Source organism: Lissotriton vulgaris, chromosome 1_1, assembly GCF_964263255.1.
Source record: "Lissotriton vulgaris chromosome 1_1, aLisVul1.2, whole genome shotgun sequence".
NCBI lineage: Eukaryota > Metazoa > Chordata > Amphibia > Caudata > Salamandridae > Lissotriton > Lissotriton vulgaris.
In genome coordinates this window covers 1,518,944,525-1,518,963,825 of record NC_141685.1, presented here as the reverse complement: position 1 = coordinate 1,518,963,825, position 19,301 = coordinate 1,518,944,525, and the positions used below count along the sequence as shown (strand labels likewise).

The window sequence follows — 19,301 nt, the reverse complement described above, 5'->3', positions numbered from 1 at the left end:
GCCAGACTTAGCGAGCCCCATAAAATATACGAAATAACATTGCGTATAGAGGGTGATAAGACTAGGAAAATTAAGGGTCTGTTTTGGGATAAGCTCTCAAAAGGCTATGATATTCTGTTAGCTGAAAAAGATTGGCCCCAGAGTTTGTCAGGGAGTGCCCTCGTGGCGAAGAAGTGATTATGCCTGCCTTCTCGAATCACATTCCGATTCACAAAAAATATACATATGCAAGGAAATGGGCAGTAGCCCAGGCACCTGCATTATATAAAAATCATGTAGGATGGGATGAGGATTCACCGCCTCACAAAATCCAGCTAAAAAGTGAACCAACTGCCCAACGGCAGTATCCCATAAAGCAAGAAGCTAAAAAACAAGTCAGGGAGATCTTAGATCAACTTGAGTACCAGGGGGTGATTGAAACATGCACCTCTCAAATGAACAATCCTTTGTTTCCTGTCTCCAAGCCAGACAATTCATATCGTCTAGTTTTGGACTACAGACACCTTAATACATGTTGCAAAACCTTTGCAGTACAAAACTCGCATAGTGCAGCCCTAATGAATAATATAGTTAGGAAAAAATATAAAACAACATTAGACATTTCTAATGGTTTCTTTTGTCAAAACATTGCACCAGAAAGCAGATATTTGACCGCTTTCTCCGCATTTGGGTCACAGAAAAAATTCTGTCGACTCCCACAGGGGTTCAAGAACAGCCCAGGACTATTCTCAGCTAGGGTAACAGAGTTACTACAAATCTATGATGATGAAGCATTATCTTACGTAGATGATATTTATCTCACAGACGACGACTTGGATACTCACTTGAAAAGGGTGAACACCATTATACTTGGGTTCGCAGCAGAGGGTTATAAATTCAACTTTAAAAAGTCCCGAATTGCCCATCTGACAGTACTATTCTTAGGGTACGAATTATCAAGTGAAGGGAAAAGCCTAGCGGACAACTTCTTAGAGAAGTGCGCTGTACTCCAAGCTCCAAAAACGCTGAAGAATTTACAATCAATACTAGGTTTTCTGAATTTCGGAAGAACTTACATCCTAAATTACGCAGAGAGGGTTAAACCTCTCTACGAACTAATTAAACCTGATTTTAAACAAATCAATTGGACTCAAAAACACACAGAAATTTTGAGATCACTGCAAACAGACATGTTAGCAAAAACAAAATTAGATACACGTGACAACACGATCGATCTTGTAATCCGAGTCATCCCAGGAAGATGCGGATTCACGTACCTAACCTCTAATGAGGGAGAAAAGGTACCTATTTCAATTAAATCTCACTTGTACACACAAGCAGAAAAAACATTCAGTCGCACAGAAAGAACTGTGAATGCAGTGCAAATCGCATTAGCAAATGAACGAGAACTAGCACACGGCAAACGGATTAATATCCTTACAGCGGAATCCGCCTTCGAGGCGCTATTCAGCCCAGTAAACCTGCCTACAGTGTCACTGGATCCGAAATGGATACAGTGTATAGATTCTCTAGGATCGGAAGACGTGAAATACTATTTAGCCCCGCAATACAAAGAACTGAATGATTTAGAATATGAAGAAGAATATCCTCTGCCAATCGAAATTCTGCCTCTCCCACAATACGCCTGTATAATCTATACAGATAGCTTTGTACAGCATTTTAATGTAGAGAGTAAATCCTACAATGCAGCATGTGCGATCATTAAAGGTCGTTGGCTGTGCGGTAAATTCAGACCGAAAGTAACAAAAACTGAATCTGTAAGAAACTGTCGGTTCAAAGAACTGAAATCAGATCTTTAAAGATGGCGCTCGAAAATGCAGAACGCGAATTCCCCACACTTATCGTGTGCGATTCTCATTTTTGCGTCAATTCTTACAACAATAAACTGCAGAGTTGGATCGAAAATGACTACAAAGATGACACTGGTGCCACAATAAAGCATAAATTGCTCTGGAACGAGGTAGCTCTTTTACACAAAGAACTACAAAAGACTCACGTGATTCACGCACAGAGTCTTCAACGTGATGGCGTTCACGTTGCAGGGAATTCATTGGCTAATACAGCAACCGCGGAAGCAACTAACCCGGCTTCCGTAGCCACAAAAAAGCATACAGATAAGTATATAGACGGGGAAACCATGCTGGCAGTAAAAACGACCGTAAAAGGCGACTGTGCAGCACTACCCGTAAACTATCCACTCAATTATGCATACATAATCGATGCAAACTCCGTTCCTTTTGCTCGAATCCCTGGAGTGGGGGATAGAGTAATTCCAAACATGAACAGGAGAATATTTTTAATAGCAGACGCACACATGGGTTTGGGTCTAAGGCACAGAGAGATCAAGGAATCACTGACTGAATTACAATCAGTATTCTGGTGGCCGGGAATGAGTGTAGAACACCAAATATATGCAAACAACTGTGAAAACTGTAATAGGGATCGCAGTAGCGAACCTTGCTACCGGCTACCAGTCAGAAAGAGCGTAACGCTGCCTACACCCCATCCTGCGTCCTATTAATAGTTAAGACGAAAAGCACTTAAAAAAATGAGGCCTCCAGCGCTCGGCTGACGCTAGAACGGTTATAAAAGATTTGCGAGTCCATATCGGCACATACGCAATTACCACGTTCCATTCTGACCAGGGTCCTGCTTTCAGCTCTCGAGCTTATAAGGAGGCCATGGCTAGCATGGGAATTGGGTTGCGGTATTCTTGTCCTTCATACCTCGGAAGGGAATAGTGTGATAGAAAGAAAAAACCGGGGCATAAAGCAATCTATAACAGCGAAGGTATTAGGTTCAGGCGCTGGGTGGGTCAAACATTTAATAAGTGTCCAGACTAGTCTTAACAACATGCCAAGAAATTCTCTAAAAGGTTTCAGCCCATACGAACTATTGTTCGGAATTAGAATGCGCGTTCAGGACCTCGATAGTCAGATGTCAGTGGTACAAGAAGAAACAACGCAGTTTGATGTAAAAGACCGTTTGGCTGTTTTACAGGAACTGAATGAAACAAGAAAATCCTTAAGCAACATAAAGTTAAAGCAACAGCCAAATACCACTGACGAGGCACCACCCGCAACAGCCCCAGCAAGGCCTGTCTGGATTCCAAAGATTGGGGATCTAGTCAGAGAAAAGATCGCGGTGAAGAAGGAATTTGGGCCTTCTTACAGAAAAGCAGTACCTGTCTTAGCAGTCACCGGAACAAGATCAGTTGTGCTACCGCCCCTTGCTGGTAAAAAGGAGAACAGAGTCGTGTCTATCGATCTGGTAAAACCACAAGCATGTGGCCTATAATCAACAGTAGGCCCAGTGGACTCCCAAGAAACAACAGAATACCCAAACTTGCAACAATCCAAGAGGTTCAAACTGAAAGACTAATCACATTCGATCAGCCTGCAGTGCACAATGAAGGACTATGCAATAATGCCATGGAACTCGTGCCTCTTGAAACACAGATTGAAACAGTTCGTCAAGAAACAACACCAGTCTACAATGATGTGGCATCAGAAAGTGCTACCGAGAGACAGATTGAAAGAACAATCCCATCAATTGACAGAACTGCCTCTGGTTATTTCATCAACTTCGACAACTTCTCTGAAGATCAAAACGACCCCGAAGTGATGCCAGAAACAAAAAAGTCTTTTAAAGAAAAAGCAACGGAACTCTTTCATCAACTGAAGGAAATCTACCTTGTTTCCCCTTGGCTAGAGTTCTGGTTTGGTCTAGGTGTATTTTTCCTCCTGCTTTGGCTCATCTTCATTGAAGGAAAATATATTACAATGGACACAGCAAGTCAGAACATCAACCTAGTCCTGAAACCACACAGATCATCACACGTGAAGAAAAGAGAACTGTCAACAGTAAATGTCACAGCAATTCCAATACCTGGTGGGGTAGTATGGGAGAAAACAGACTATGAGATCTATGGTCCGGTCGAAATCCTGAAGTATCCTCATCAACTAAAGGTTTCCTTAAGTGACTTTGTGACACCTAGTACATTCTCCGATGATTGGGACTTTAACAGTATTAATGACATGATGTCTGATTTAGTAATGTCAGCTAGATTCACAGATCATGATTATTTACAAGGTTCATCTAGTTATGAGCAGTTATTCTGTTACACCCACTATGGGGATCATTACTTGCATAAATCTGCACAGCCTAGAAATGTTTTTATGTATAATCAATGGGAACATTGTTCTACACCACCTAAAAGCAGTTCTAAAGCATTTTTTGAGAAATTCAAATATTTTTTAGGGTTTAACACCAGTGATGCAGAAACGTTTTATTATAAACTGTTAGATAAAACAGGTATGAAAACAATGCTGACAAATTCTAAATTGATATATTCAGAAGCATTTTATGACAAAATGATGACATTTGGTTTTGATTATTGGAAAAATAATATTGAAACGAAAACAATTTGGGGTACAAAAGATTGGCAGGTGCAAGGCATTGAAGCACTATTTAGAACCTGCATGATACCAGAACAAATGTTATTTTTAAATGACACAGTACACCAAACATCTTGTCTTGGCCTAGCTAAGATCAAAGACCTTAAAACACCGTCTATACCAAAGCCAATACCTGAGAATGCAACCACAGATATTGAATTAGACGTGTCACAAATTTTACATTTCAACAGAACACATCCTGATTGGAAAAAGTGGTTAATCTGGCCTACAGACACAAATAGCTGTCAAGATAGATTCCTGAACAAAACACAGGGTTTAAAACTGACCAGATTAGACCCTAGATACTCCCAGAGACAACATCCGGGGATTATAACAACATACAGTGTAGGGAAACTCTGCCTAGAATGGCTAACTTCGTCCACACTGGCTGAAATTAAGCAACACTTGTCTTTATTAAAAGATGGTGCTGATTTGCGCGATTTTATTCTTGGACCACGCAAACAGCGTCAAAAGCGTTTCATAGCGACCAGCATCTATGCTGCTTACAACGAGGCTTGGAAAGTAAAACAAATTGAAACTGCTGAAAAAATACGAGAAATTGATCGTATTAATTTGGAGAAATCACTTTCTGTAGTAGACAATGGGTTAATGACTCTGTCTTCCAGAGTATATTCGTTGGACAATATTGTATCCTCTGCCTTTGATGTGATAGACAGAGATTTGCTAATGTTACAACATGGCCAGTCTCAATTACGCTCTATTATAGAATTAGGCTGGACGCTGCAAAATCTTCGTTCAGGCTATGTGCCTTGGCGTTTAATCAACACAACGTCATTATTTTCCAGTTTTAACCTTACTGATAAACAGATCAGTTTGGCACAGAAAGGGGCAGACTATACAATCCTGAGCATCGAGAAACTCGAGCGATTACCATTGACAATGTCAGAGAGTCCTGTCATTGAATGGATAATACACGGAATTATCACAATTCCGATAACAACTTTCCGATTTAAAAAGTGCCTTGAGTATATACCTGCTGGCCAGTATGAACAATTGGGTAAAGGATTTGTAAAATCTATATGGAAATTACCATACACTCATTCTTGCTATAGTGACAGTGACAAAAATGTATTTCTTAGTGGTGAGAACTGTAAACATTCACTAAGCGGTATACTTTTGTGTCAGGGTATTAATTTACACGGAGCATGTGATGGAAATTCAAACAACCTTTCATGCCACCAGCTAGTCACACCTGCAACTCAGATAGAGCCCTTCTTTATGCAACTCGCAAACGGGAGTTACATTCTTAGAACGGATCACAGGTGTTGTGGCCTCGCGCCAGGGAAAAGCTATCTAGTACAAGTTACGTCCATGGTCAAATGTAGTATGCAAGCATTGTTCCCGAGCGGGCCTCCAGACATAGTGACTCGCCTCTGGCCTCGTCTGAATCTCTATTCTATACGAATTGATACATTAAGCAAAATGAAATCTGTGCTTTTACAGACAACAGTGCCTATAACGTCATCCAAAGAGACGTATGATCTTCTAGTCGCAAGGACGGCTACTGAAGTCCATGACCTTTTATCAACAAATTGCCCCGTGCATTTCGTAGAAATGTTCAGCCAACTCCTTAACATGTCTAGTGCAACAAGCATCCCAGGCATATTTAAGACAGTCTTTACGGGACTGCTAACACCCTTCCAGGCAATTTTGGGAATCTTTCCTAATTTTGTGCACTCCATTTTTGGCGGAATACCACTATTTTTGGAACTCATCGCAGGGATTCTATTTTTGATCCTCCTGCTACGTTATGGCAAGCCTCGGCTCAGACATAGCTCCCATGGGAATGGAAGAGACAATCCTAGCAATGCGCTACCGGGACAGGATAACTAACGTCCTCGGATTGGCCAGGCTGAGAGATCTAAACATGACCTGGTTCCTTTCATTCAGACCGATATGGCAAAATTGCATTTTACCTGTGCTACGGTGTATGCTTTGCGGCGATGAATGCATGTTGGACATCTGTCTTTCACTTCCATCAGCAGTACCAATGGACGTCGATACTTTGCTCAGTCCAATAACGGCTCACGCATTGTGTTGTCCCCAGCGGCTACCAATCCTGGTGACGGCATTCGTGGAGACTCCTGTACTACAGCCAAGTGGTAACAGTGGAGCGAGTGACAAAAGCAACATCATCCAGGTACAACGTTCTGTGAGCATTGCTGGTGCTGCCTTCGATGACAGCAATCATTCTCACACCTGCCAAGTTACAGCACTATCTAATTTGGTTGAACTATCACCTGAATTTGTAGACCAATTCTTTGCGAGCCTGTCTGATACGATGTTCTCACCCACAGAGAAACAATAACTTTTTAGAAGCTTTCCGACACACAGCGTTCCCATGAACTCTGAATTCGGCCTTCAGTTTTGATCAACAAAAAACTGCCAAGAGCTTTGGAAATCTATTTTCTTTGAATTGGACAATTTTTTTAATATTGACCCTTTTTGGCACGAACAATTCTTTGCTTAACGTAAAAACTATTCTTAGAGAACAGAAGCTTCACACTTCTATTTCTAAACACATCTAGAGACATAACAACATAACACCAGCCTCTAGCACACATGTTATTACAATGCATTTTTATGTGATGATTTATCTCGCCTTTCTTCTGTCAGAGATACTTCATGTGTAATTCTTTTTGCATAATCGTTCATTGATTTCAAAATGCAATAATTTTTTGAATGATTACTATGCTTAAAAAAAACAAAAAAACGTACAGTACCTAAATTCCATGTATTACAAGTACGCCTATTTCGAATGCATTTATGTATTTTGGGGTGGGCAATGTTACACATGCATCTAATTGCTTAGTTTTAGTGATTTTGATGGACATGAAAACGTGGAGTGGGTGTTGCGTGCTTATCTAGGTTCCTGATCGATACTGTGACCTTATGCCCCTATTCGGCTATAAATCCATTTATTCCCTATATTGGCATAACCGTTCAAGTGCGATTTTCTGAAAAGTCATCTCTGGCCTCACACGAACAGAGCCACATTCCAGCATGACTCTCTGCTACTTCCTTTGCGACCAATTAGTGCAATGACAGAGCAGCAGTCACTATCTGATATTCCTAGATAACACTCCGAGTTCTTCAACAAGATAAAAACTTAGCAAACCTGGAAATCCCCGCTTGCTATGTTTTGATTAGTAATGGAACTCTAATGAGCAACTGATAACTGTCACTTCCTAGTGACATCTTTAATTGACGTCTTATGTCCAGCAAACTTGCGTCAAACCCGGCACCTGTCAGGTATAAATATTACCAACGTTGCCTTAAGCAATGAGAGAAATACGAGCTGCGAGTTCGTTGCCTGTTGCTGATGCCAGCTGCCTGCATGACCCTGTGTTGGTAAATCTAGCACTCTGTCGCTGCAGCCTGCTATCCTGTGGTGGTGAAGCTGCTGATTACCATTATCGCCGCTAAAGCGCGACCTATGGTGCAGTACGCTTGAGGAGCCGAGCAGCCGTCCCTCTGCGAAGACATCCAGCAGATTCCAGCTGCCCGCGGACGCTGTCCCCCTCCTTCCTCGACGCGCTGAGGAGAGCCGCTGCCTTTCTCGTGCAGAGAAATCCAGCCACGGCGCTTCCGGTTTACCCTCGCGGGTGACTGGGATATCGAGAGAGACCCCTGAAGGAGATACCAATCCTCCATCATTCTATTCAGAGGTATGGTGTTGACTAAACCCTTAGACGAGAATTCTTGAAACAAACCTTGGCAAAACCAACTTAACTTAAGCTACCTACTTACTCCCCTTCCACGTGTTAGGCTTAGGTCAGGCACACTGGGGTAGGCTTAGTTAGAAGCACCAGTTGAGTATGTTAGCCTAATGTATATATGACTGTATATATGTTTTATTACTTTTAAAACCATTGTATGGCTAAGAAACCATATCAATGCTTTTACAGTTCTATTTCGCAATCCTTATCTTACTGTACGTACTTTTTATAATAACAGTTATTGCAATTGTGGCAATACATTTCTCTTGTACGAGAAGAAAGACTGTTCAATAAATGTTAACCCTTTATTGATAAACGCCCGTCTCTCTATTCTCTACATACTGTGAAAGTAAACTGCACTAGACTGACTGAGTGAAATCTATGTCTATTGTTTCACACGACCCTAGAGATTGACTCTTGATCTGAGGAGCAAAGTTGTCATGTTGCACGGTTGTTGGAAAACTGAATCCCTTCTTGTCTGTGCCAAGGAAGCTGATCACTTCCTATGCAGAGAAGAAAGTTTCCAGTGACCTCTGAGCTAGTTGGTAACACAACCCAATTAAGTTTAGCATAGTCAGTGGAGGCCTGGAATATAAGCAGTTCCACGTCGATACTACTGTTTATGTTATTCCAATGCGCAGGGCCTAGTGGGAAACTAGGAACTACACTACAATGGGAAGCCCTGAAGCCTGTGATGCGCGATAGGATACAGAATAGGCTGAGAGAGGAACGAAGGAAACTCCAGGGGGAAGTAGCAGAACTAGAACGTGCAATCTTGGACCTAGAGGAAGAATATTTGAGTTCGAGGGATACCCGAACTCTTCAGAGACTGGTAGACAAGCAGAAACAGTTGAGGGAACTGGTGACGGAAGAGACTAAAACTCAGCACCTGGCCACTCTCCACCGCCTCTATGATCTAGGGGAAAAATCAGGCAAACTGCTGGCATGGCTGAGTAGAAAGGAGCGGGCAGATAGGTGGGTGGACAGAGTTAAAGACTCGGGAGGGACACTTATCAACACGGATACACACATTGCTAATGCTTTTGCTCTGCACTATGAGAACTTCTACGCTGCAAGGGAACTAGGGACCTGCGAGGAGGCACTACGTTATATGGAACGGGTGACCTTCCAGTGCTAGACTCTGAGGCCCTCGCGACATTAGAGGCTGACTTCACTAGGGACGACTTTTCCGAGGCCATTGCTAGACTGAGATCGGGAAGGACCCCGGGTCCAAATGGTTTCCCGGTGGAATTTTTCAAGTGTACAGCCGACCTCCTTGTTCCCCACCTGAAGAACCTTTTCTCCGAGGCCTATCGGGAAGGGAGGCTCCCACCGGACCTCTCTATGGCAACGATCGTTCCGATATACAAGGAGGGCAGGCCCCGAGAGGACTGTGCGTCCTATCGCCCCATTTCCCTCCTAAACACGGAGGTGAAACTCCTCGCAACCATCTTAGCATTACGACTCCGGTCGGTGATTCCAAACCTCATAAACCTGGACCAAACTGGCTTTTTGCCAGACAGGGCCACCAAGCTGAACCTCCGACGCACTCACTATTGGCTACAGGAGGTGCGGGAGAGAGAGGCGCCACACTGGTTTCTCTCCCTGGACGCTGAGAAATTCTTCGACTCAGTCCATTGGCCGTTCCTGGAAGGAGTCTTGCAAAAATTCGGCTTTGGTCCAAAGTTTCGGACTTGGGTCCGGCTCCTTTATACTGAGCCCCAAGCTAGGGTGAGGGTAAATGGTAAACTGTCCTGAGAATTCCAGATTCAAAGGGGGACCCGACAGGGTTGCCCTCTGTCCCCCCTCCTCTTCACGCTTACCATTGAGGTGCTGGCAGCCAGGATCCTACAAAACGCACGGATCACTGGTTTCAGCCGAATGGATATTGACCCGCACAAGAGAAACTATCCGTCTATGCGGACGATGTCCTCGTGTACATTACCCACCCAGGGACCACTTTGCCGGAGCTCTTCATGGAACGATATGGGGAACACTCCGGATACAAGATAAATTGGCACTAATCGGTCCTATACGACCCAAGGGGGAGGGAAGCCTGGACAACACTACCAAGGCAACTGATCACAACTACGGCAGGCTTTCAATACCTCGGGATTTACATCACCTAGACAGTAAACTCTCCCTACAGAAAAACCTAGAAAGGATTGTGCTGATTTCCGTAGCGGACATGGACCGATGGAGGCATTTGCCGCTTACGCTTTTAGGCCGAGCGGCGATGTACAAGATGATCATCCTCCCCAAATACTTACACGCCCTACAGAATGATTACTACCCGCTACCGGAAACACTACTGCCTAGAATTCATTCGGATCTTAGGGCTTTCCTTTGGCTGGGTAAACAACCTAGAATAACACTAACCACCCTACAGAGACACCAGTATAGCGGAGGAATCTCCTTACCTAACCTGGAGGCCTATTATTGGGCGGAACACATGATCCCGATTAATGAATGGCTTCATGCTCAGGCAGACCACCCCACATATGCCCTAGAACGACACAAACGATCTTCACACAACATACTGTACTACCTATACGGGGGCTCAGGGAGGGGACAACTTCTTCCTGCGACCCTCATCTCAATGCTTGCCTGGAACAAGGCCACGAAACGCACTGGCTGGGAGAGGAAGCCCACCCGGCAGACGCCCCTATGGTACTGAAAATGGCTGACCAAACTGAACAAACTCAAGGGATTTAAATGATGGGATGACATTGGAATCTCCACCATCGGAGATGTGGTAGCCAGGGGGGATTTAAAGACCTTCTTGACCCTAAAGTCGGAGTTTGGGCTTCAGCACACACAGCTATACAAATACATATAGTTGCGCCATGCTTGGCGGAGTCAAAACATACTCCTACCTGGGCTTCAGGAATATGCACCACTAGAGAGTCGACTCCTACAGGAACAGATCCTGGGGAAGGCGGTCTCACTCACCTATAAAACCCTGACCAACAACATGCTGGGGGACCTGGCGAAACTTAGAAGCACATGGGAGGCAGATGTGGGAGAACTGGATGACCTGGACTGGGACATAGTATTGATGCACCCCAGAGAGGTGGCGATCAAGTCCAGGCTACGTCTCATCCAATACAATATATTACATAGGACATACTATGACAGAGTGAGACTCCAGAGGATGGGAAGAGCGCAAGACGCCGCGTGCCTACGCTGCCATAGCTGCAGAGGAGATTTTTATCACATACTGTGGGCATGTGCCGTTATTCAAAACTACTGAAACCATATACTTGGGGAGTTGAGAGATATACTGGGGGCCCGCTTGTCCAGGAGCCTAAGTTGGCCCTCCTAGGAATGACTAACAATGTAGAACTTCCCCGCCCTCTCCTAACCTTCCTGGTTCTTGCCCTGGTAGTGGCCAAGAGAGATATAGCAAGGTACTGGGAGTCACCGACCCCTCCGGAACTGGAGGAATGGCGGAGAGGCTTGGATCTCTATATGGCTGCTGAGAGAGTGACCTACAAAGCTAGAGGGTGCCCTGAAAAATTCTGCAGGGTCTGGGCCAGGTGGCGCTATTATCATGGACAAGATGGGGGACTGGATGGGAGATGAGCGCAACACTGGGGTGTAACATTGCCTAAACGCCCTATAGAGGATTTGTTTGATCACTCTAATAAACCTTTGCATATCAAAGTTACGGACTCAGGACCAGTGGGATATGCAGGGTACCAGCATAATTGGAATGTGGAGGGGGTGCATTGTAACTAGAGCCACAGGGTCTGGGCCAGGGGGTGCTATTATCACGGATGGGATGGGGTTGGGTGGGAGATGAGCACAGCACTAAGATGCAACATTGACTAAAAGTCTTATAGATGACTTGGATGAACACTCTGGGACACTCTACATGTAAAAATTACGAACCCTGGATTGATGGGGTATTTACAGTACCAATGAGGATGGAATGTGGAAGAGTGGGAGGGGGTGTAGGGGGATGAGTACGAAGTACTACCTGACTGTACTGTTGAGTTATAACCAAAATGCAAATAAAAATGTTTTAAAAAAAAGAAGTGGGCAGGAGTGTCAAAGCACACTCCCACAAGCCGGACAGTAACAGGCTACACATGGCTTCTACTTCTTTGCATCAATCAAGGAGATATGTATTTTAAATAGACTACCTGCTCCGAAAGATGAAAATATCTGAAGTGGCCCAATCGGACATATTAGTATGTCTATACTCTGACAAAATAAAATCACTTATTAGCCTGGACTAATGACACTTAATTCGTGGCAAAACCGACAGTAGCATCAAAATTGCGTCTAAATGGTCTTCTAGACTGGGTATGAATATCAATCCCACACATATTGTAGCTTCACTATGCCACATAAATTCAATAGTCCATTCCTCTAATCTAAGGCTACAGCTATACAGAACCATTACGCAGCTATATTACACTCCGCAAAGAATATCTTGTTGGGCGCAGGGGAATCAAGCAAATGATAGAACAAAATGTCCGAAATATGACACGGAAGCAGCTGGCATAGAGCATATGCTTTTCTCTTGCCCAGGGTTACGTACATTTTGGAAGGGGATAACGGATGTCTTAAATAGTAAACACATCACTACCCCACTGCTTTCAGCACATCTGGTTTTATTGGACATCCAAGATGTTAATTGTCAGCATAAAGTCTTAATAACCATAATATTTGCCTGCGCCAGGCTAGTCATTGCAAGATCATGGATTTCAAAAGAACCCCCAAATATATATGAATGGTGGACCTTGATAAACGAAATAAATGCAATGGAACGTTCGCTAGCAAGACATAGAGGTCCAAAGGCATTTAAAAAGAAGGAAACATTTGGCTAACTTTTTTTTGAGCTCTGAAATATGAACTTCTTTGCTACCATGATCGAAGAGGCCAAGCCTACGGAAATCTCTTTCTGTAAAAACTATATTTGTTTTCTGAAAATGTATCAGCTTTTCCTCTGTTTTTGATTTTGATGTTAATTGACTTGCTTACATATCCTTTGTTTGCTAATCTCATGACATGCAAATCTAACTTGGTCCTTCTTGCAATAATAAAAATATTGAAAATGGCATCAATCAAGGAGAACCTAGGATAGTCTCTCTACAGCCACCATACTCCAAATTTACAGTGTGGTTTGTCGCCCGGGCCGCACCGGTGTGGGGAGGGGGGTCAGTGGGGGAGGGGGGCGGGGCTAGAGCAAAAAAAACTGTGACCATGAGGTTGAACACAGGCCCCTGCAGCAGACGCCTTCGTCCACTGAGCCACCAGACTCGGCAAAAACACATCTCTCTCTCTCTCTCTCTCTCTCTCTCTCCCCTCTCTCCCTCTCTCCCCCTCCCCCTCCCCATCCCCCTCCCTCTCCTCCTCCCTCTCTTCCACCCCTCCCCCTCTCCCCCTCTCCCTCTCCCTCTCTCTCTCCCTCCCTCTCTCATGTATCCCTCCCACTCTCTCTCCCTCCCTCTCTCCCTCTCTCTGTCTCCCTCTGTCTCACTCACTCTGTCTGTCTCCCTCTCTCTCTCTCTCTCTCCCTTTGTCTCTCTCCCTCTGTCTCCCTCCCCCTGTCTCCCACCCTGTCTCCCTCCCTCTGTCTCCCTCCCTCTGTCACCGCCTGTCTCCCTCTGTCTGTCTACCTTGCTCTGTCTCCCTCTATCTGTCTCGCTCCCTCTGTCTCTCTCCCTCTGTCTCCGTCCCTCTGTCTCCCTCTCTGTCTCCATCCCCTGTCTCCCTCTCTGTCTGTCTCCCCCTCTCTCTGTCTCCCTCTCTTTCAGTCTCCCTCTGTCTTCCTCCCTCTGTCTCCCTCTGTCTGTATCCCTCTGCCTGTATCCCTCTGTCACCCTCTGTCGCCTCACCCCAGCTTCCCCGGCACACACACAGCTGCACCTGAGTACTTCACAGGTCTTTAAAATACCAATTACTTGTTAATGAGGCTTTGTTGTGAATTGCCCAGCCCGATAGAGCAGAGTGTCTCGGAGTCCGCGCTGCTGCGGCGGTGTTTGCTGACACTCTAAAACATTTTTTTTTAAACACAGGTACAATGTCTGCAAGGCCCGTGGGCCGTACTATGAGTACCAATGCTCCAGAGTCTTAAGCACTAATAGGAAAGGGATGGAGAGATTTCCCTCTATAACAGTGATGTGATTGCTACAGTCTCTAAAGCACAGCTCACTAATAGGTGAATAAAATAGGTGCAATGCTGTTGGGTAATTTAAGGCCATGTTATAATGTGCTTCTTTCCCCATGATGCCACCAGATCCTTTTTTCAGGTCCTGCCATAGGCATTTCCAGTGTTCCTCCCCGCTTCTCTACATGCATTACTTTTTTATTGACACACAAACAAGTGTACTCTCTGGATGTGCTAAATTGGGCCTTCGGCTTTTGCAAGCTCATACTGATGAAGACACAACACATATCCTATGACCTGGTCTGCAGCCACTAAGCTAATGTTGCACGCTCTATTTATAAGGATCAATCAATGGTGACGATCTGGATACGTCTTGTGTCCCTAGGGATGAAAGGTTCTACATGCAGTACCAGTTCTGGTTTAGATACTGTGTAGTTTATATTTGTTCGGGCGTGCACTCATTCATGGAGCCTCAATTCACTCTGTGACAGACTGAAAGTAATGCTATGTGTGTAGATCAGCATTGGCGAGATCTACATCATCAAAGAACATAGTATATTATGGGCCTATTCTTTGTGCAACTGGGCAGACAAAAGTGCGCATTAAACGCTAAAAGAGCAAGGGAAGATATATAAGGATGGATGGGTGAAAAGAAGGAAAGGTGAAAGTAAGGAAGGTTGAAGAAGGGTGATAGGAAGGATGGATGGATGAGTAGGTGAAAGGATGAGTGACTGGATAGCTGGATGGACAGGTGAAAGGGAAATCTGAGAGTGCAGATGGATGGATGACTGGATCTTCTAATGATTTGGGAAGTTTAATGATGGATGTATGGAAGGATACATGCATAGATGGATGCATGAATATGATAGATGTATGATTAGGTGGATGAATGGAATGGCCAATAGACGGATGGAATGGTGAAAGACAAAATGATGGGTGAAAGAATGAATGGGAGATGGTGAAATTGTGTATATCAAAAGGTGGGGGTAAGGGTAAAAGGATAAATGTAGAGATGCTTGAATGTAAGAGACAATGGATCTCAACTAGGGATGGGTGGACGCACTTAGTTGGTACCTTCAGAGCTTTGACTCAAAGTGGGGGGTATTTTAATTTTCTTCTGCTCCTTGTTCAGGAATGTATGAAAAATTATTTTATTGTGTAGTTAATAAAAACCATTACAATATAAAATGCAATAATGATTTAGGATGAATCAAAGAAAGCACATTCTTATCAAATAATGAAACAGACATTGGTTTAAAATGTAAACATAACTGTGGTACTGATATAAAAAAATTAAAAGTGCAAATTCAGATTCTATAAAACAGGTTAAAAAAGTTTCAGGAAGATCACATTTGTAGTAGGTCTTGACACAATTTCTGTTTTTTTCCAAAATTGATAACATATTTAATTATTCCACAAATAAATTGAGGGTCCGCTGAGTCCATCACTTGGACTATGGCTGAGCAACAAGTGTGAATGCCTAATTTGTTAAATTTTGCCTTGAGCAGGTACCGACGTTCACTGTCTAGTTGTGGGCAAAAGCAGATAAGATGAATAAGATCTTGTACCGCGGTTCGGGAATGAATCTTCTCCTGCCATAAGAGAAAACAAAACCAATCTGGATCTCAAAAAAGTCACCTAGGTGGTCATGCAGACTGAACACCCTATTGTTGGCACTATCTTTGATCCAAACTACCATTGCAGCCTATGAAAGGATTTGTAGTCAGCCAATGACCTTGCTTCAACTCTACAGGTGAGCAAAACTATCATCTAGTATCAAAAAAGATGGTTTTGTGAAAACACAATAAACACAGTGCTGAGACAAGAAACGAAGTGCCGAAAAATGAAGCCTGGGTCACTAAGCTTTTTTTTTTAGATTTAGCAGTGACAACATTTAGAGTGTCTATGAGCTACTGACACTATCTCTTGGTAAAATGTGTGGTGACTCAGACTATACGTTTTTGAAGCTGGTTATATTAGAACTGACGAATACATCTTGCACAACAATGTTTCACAACGGGGTTGTTTTCCATGTAATGCACTGTACATTCTTTTTTATCACTCAAAATTAAAAAAAGTTCACATTTATTATACGCATAAAATGAAAATAAAAAGTGTTCTTACTTTTGTTGTAAAGCAACCCGTTCTTCCATAATGATTCAGCATCTGATCTTTAGTTAGATGATGGTAATCAATGACATCTCTTCTTACTGTCCAAATAAAGTAGGGCATTTCATTTCGCATCAACCTAGACTGACCGAAAATAAAAATGGGCATATTTGGTAATTACATAAATAAAATCTTTAGAAAATATTTAATATCAATAATTGCTGGATTTGTTTACTTTCCCTGATATTTTAACACGTCATTAAGGTTACCTGCATGAGCTTTAGGTTCTATGTACAATTATTGTCTTCTCAAAGTAGTTGTTTGTTTGTCCATTAGTCAATGAAGAGACTAGAACGTTAGCCTTTGGTTTTGATCTTTTTATTGATGTATTAAATAGGCAAACACATGTACCTTCTTCAAATGTGCAACAAGTGTCTTTTAGTGAGTTATTCCCAAAAAATGTGGGACGTCACTAAATACAGAAGTAAGTAAGTAAGTAAGTAGTTTTATTTGTACATGATTAATTAAAATCTTTACAAAACAATAAAAGCATGGATAAAAATTGTTAAAAGTTCCTTGTACGCGGTTCCTCAGTATTACAAATTTGATTAATATCAGTGTCTTAGTTGCCCATAAATGTTTAACAACCTTCAAGAACTCTTTTGTCTTTTTTCAACTAATTCAAAAAACTTTACGACTCGACATTTTAATTTTGTGTTAACGGGGTTAAAACACAATTTGACAGCCTGCCTGCATGTTTGGACGCCGTGTGATTTGAAGGAGGGTCGTAATAGGTTGTGTCTCAAGTCTTTCAGTTTAGGACAAATACACATCACATGGACAATGTTTTCCTTGTCAGTTTTACACAGACGGCACTGCTGCGAGAAGTTTTGTCTTACCCACGGTGGCAGATGTGGGATTATCAGAATTGCGCCCAGGCGTAATTTTAAAAACTTTTCTTTCGTTTTTAAATTCATTCCAATGTTAAAATATGCTTGCGGTTGCATTCTTCCATAATCACCGAGCGTGATCCAGCCGTGCCCTCTTTTTGCTAATGAGTCCTTATCCTCAATGGAGGAGATGATGCGTGCTGATTTTTTCGCAACTTTTTTAAAAGACAAGAGGTCTGTTGGGATGTCCCAAAGGTCGGAGAGACCCAGGACTTGAAGTGAGTCAGATAGATAGTCTCTGAGATTCAAACAGAAAAACTGGGATTGAGGCTACTATGGCCGCACCGGTAGCCAAGTTCCTAGTGTTTATATAGTGTGGGTGCAAGTGGTCTGGGATACAGTCCCCTAGATCCCAAAAACATAAAACAAAATTCTATTTGTTTTATACATCAAATTCCACAAGTTGACCATGCACACCAAAAACAATTAGTGAACACAATATTAATGCTCAGTATGCATTTGTTCATAAGAGAAAAGAAATTCAAATGCTCTCCCAAGAAAGTCCAAAGTCAGATTTCTTCTTTATTCTTTCCTTTTATTCAAAATTTGTAGATAAAAACAATAGCCAACGCGTTTCGTCCGAAACTGGACTTCTTCAGGGCTTGACTCAAATATATCTTTACGCACAGCTTCCCGTCCGTCTTGAAAACTTGAAAACCTTACTGAAAATATAATTCTCAAGACGGACGGGAAGCTGTGCGTAAAGATATATTTGAGTCAAGCCCTGAAGAAGTCCGGTTTCGGACGAAACGCGTTGGCTATTGTTTTTATCTACAAATTTTGAATAAAAGGAAAGAATAAAGAATAAAGAATAACATTGACTTTGGACTTTCTTGGGAGAACATTTGAATTTCTTTTCTCTTATGAACAAATGCATACTGAGCATTAATATTGTGTTCACTAATTGTTTTTGGTGTGCAGGGTCAACTTGTGGAATTAAATAGATAGTCTCTAGCTGAGGATTTACGATGTCGGAGTAGCTCTTCCCATACATTGGAGTTTAGAGAACCAGACTCAGCGCTGCAAATTTTGTGCCAGCTGATAACATACGCACTGCGCCTTCCTAGTGTTTGTTTCAGAATACCAAATTCTAACCGAATTTGTGCAGGGGAGACGGATCTTGGCAGGTTGAAAATAGCCCTGAATGAGTTAGCCATTACTTTGTCCAATACTGCAGCGTCCTTCCCTTAAAGGGATTCACTCCCATATGTGAGAGTTGGTTGTAGCTTTGCACGCAAAACCTGGAGAAGAGGGTTGAGCATTAGGTCAGGGAGTTTGGCCTTGAGAGATTTTATGGTCAGATAAGTCATGGTTCACATCCCTCGTAACGGATCCAATTGAGGTTTGAACGAGGCCTTGTAGTCCATAATTACTCCCAAATATTTGTAGGTGGTCACTAGGTCCAATCCTTCTCCGTTTATGTGCCACTTGGTTTTCCTTTTCTTTTTGTAATTCACTGCAATGACCTTAGATTTGTTGAAGTTTATTTGCAGGGCATTCCTTTCTGAAAAGGAAGGTGCTGGAGGCCTATTGGTGTCCCGCTTATCAGTTCCAAGTCATACGCGTACAGCAGGTTTGACAGTGGGATTTTCCCTAGTTTCGGGGCGTGACAGAGGCATTTATTGAGTTGTCCTGGCAGGTCGGCAAGAAAGAGGTTGAATACAATTGGTGCTAGGACGCAACCTGGTTTTAACCCTTTTGTTGTTGGAATGGGTTTAGAGAGGTGTGTGCCCGCTTCTAGTTTAACTTTAATCCAGGTATTTGACTGGAGTAAGATCAGCACGTCTAAGAGATGTTTGGGTATTCCCAAGTTGTCCAATTTCTGCCAGAGTTTGTTGCGATCCACGTGGTCAAATGCAGCAGTTTAATCAATGAAGGAGAGAGCAGTTTAGTCAATAAAGGAGAGAAAAAGGTTTTTTTTAAT

At 42.9% G+C, this 19,301-nt stretch overlaps 1 protein-coding gene across 1 annotated transcript in view; it reads right to left on the bottom strand.

Annotated features, from left to right (window-relative positions):
* TTLL8 (tubulin tyrosine ligase like 8) overlaps positions 1–19,301 on the bottom strand; it is a 759,264-nt gene that overhangs the window by 554,059 nt on the left and 185,904 nt on the right. The window contains exon 10 of the mRNA XM_086930808.1: positions 16,443–16,571. Within this exon, the coding sequence (XP_086786934.1) occupies positions 16,443–16,571 (129 nt within the window). The remainder of the gene's footprint in view (positions 1–16,442; positions 16,572–19,301) is intronic.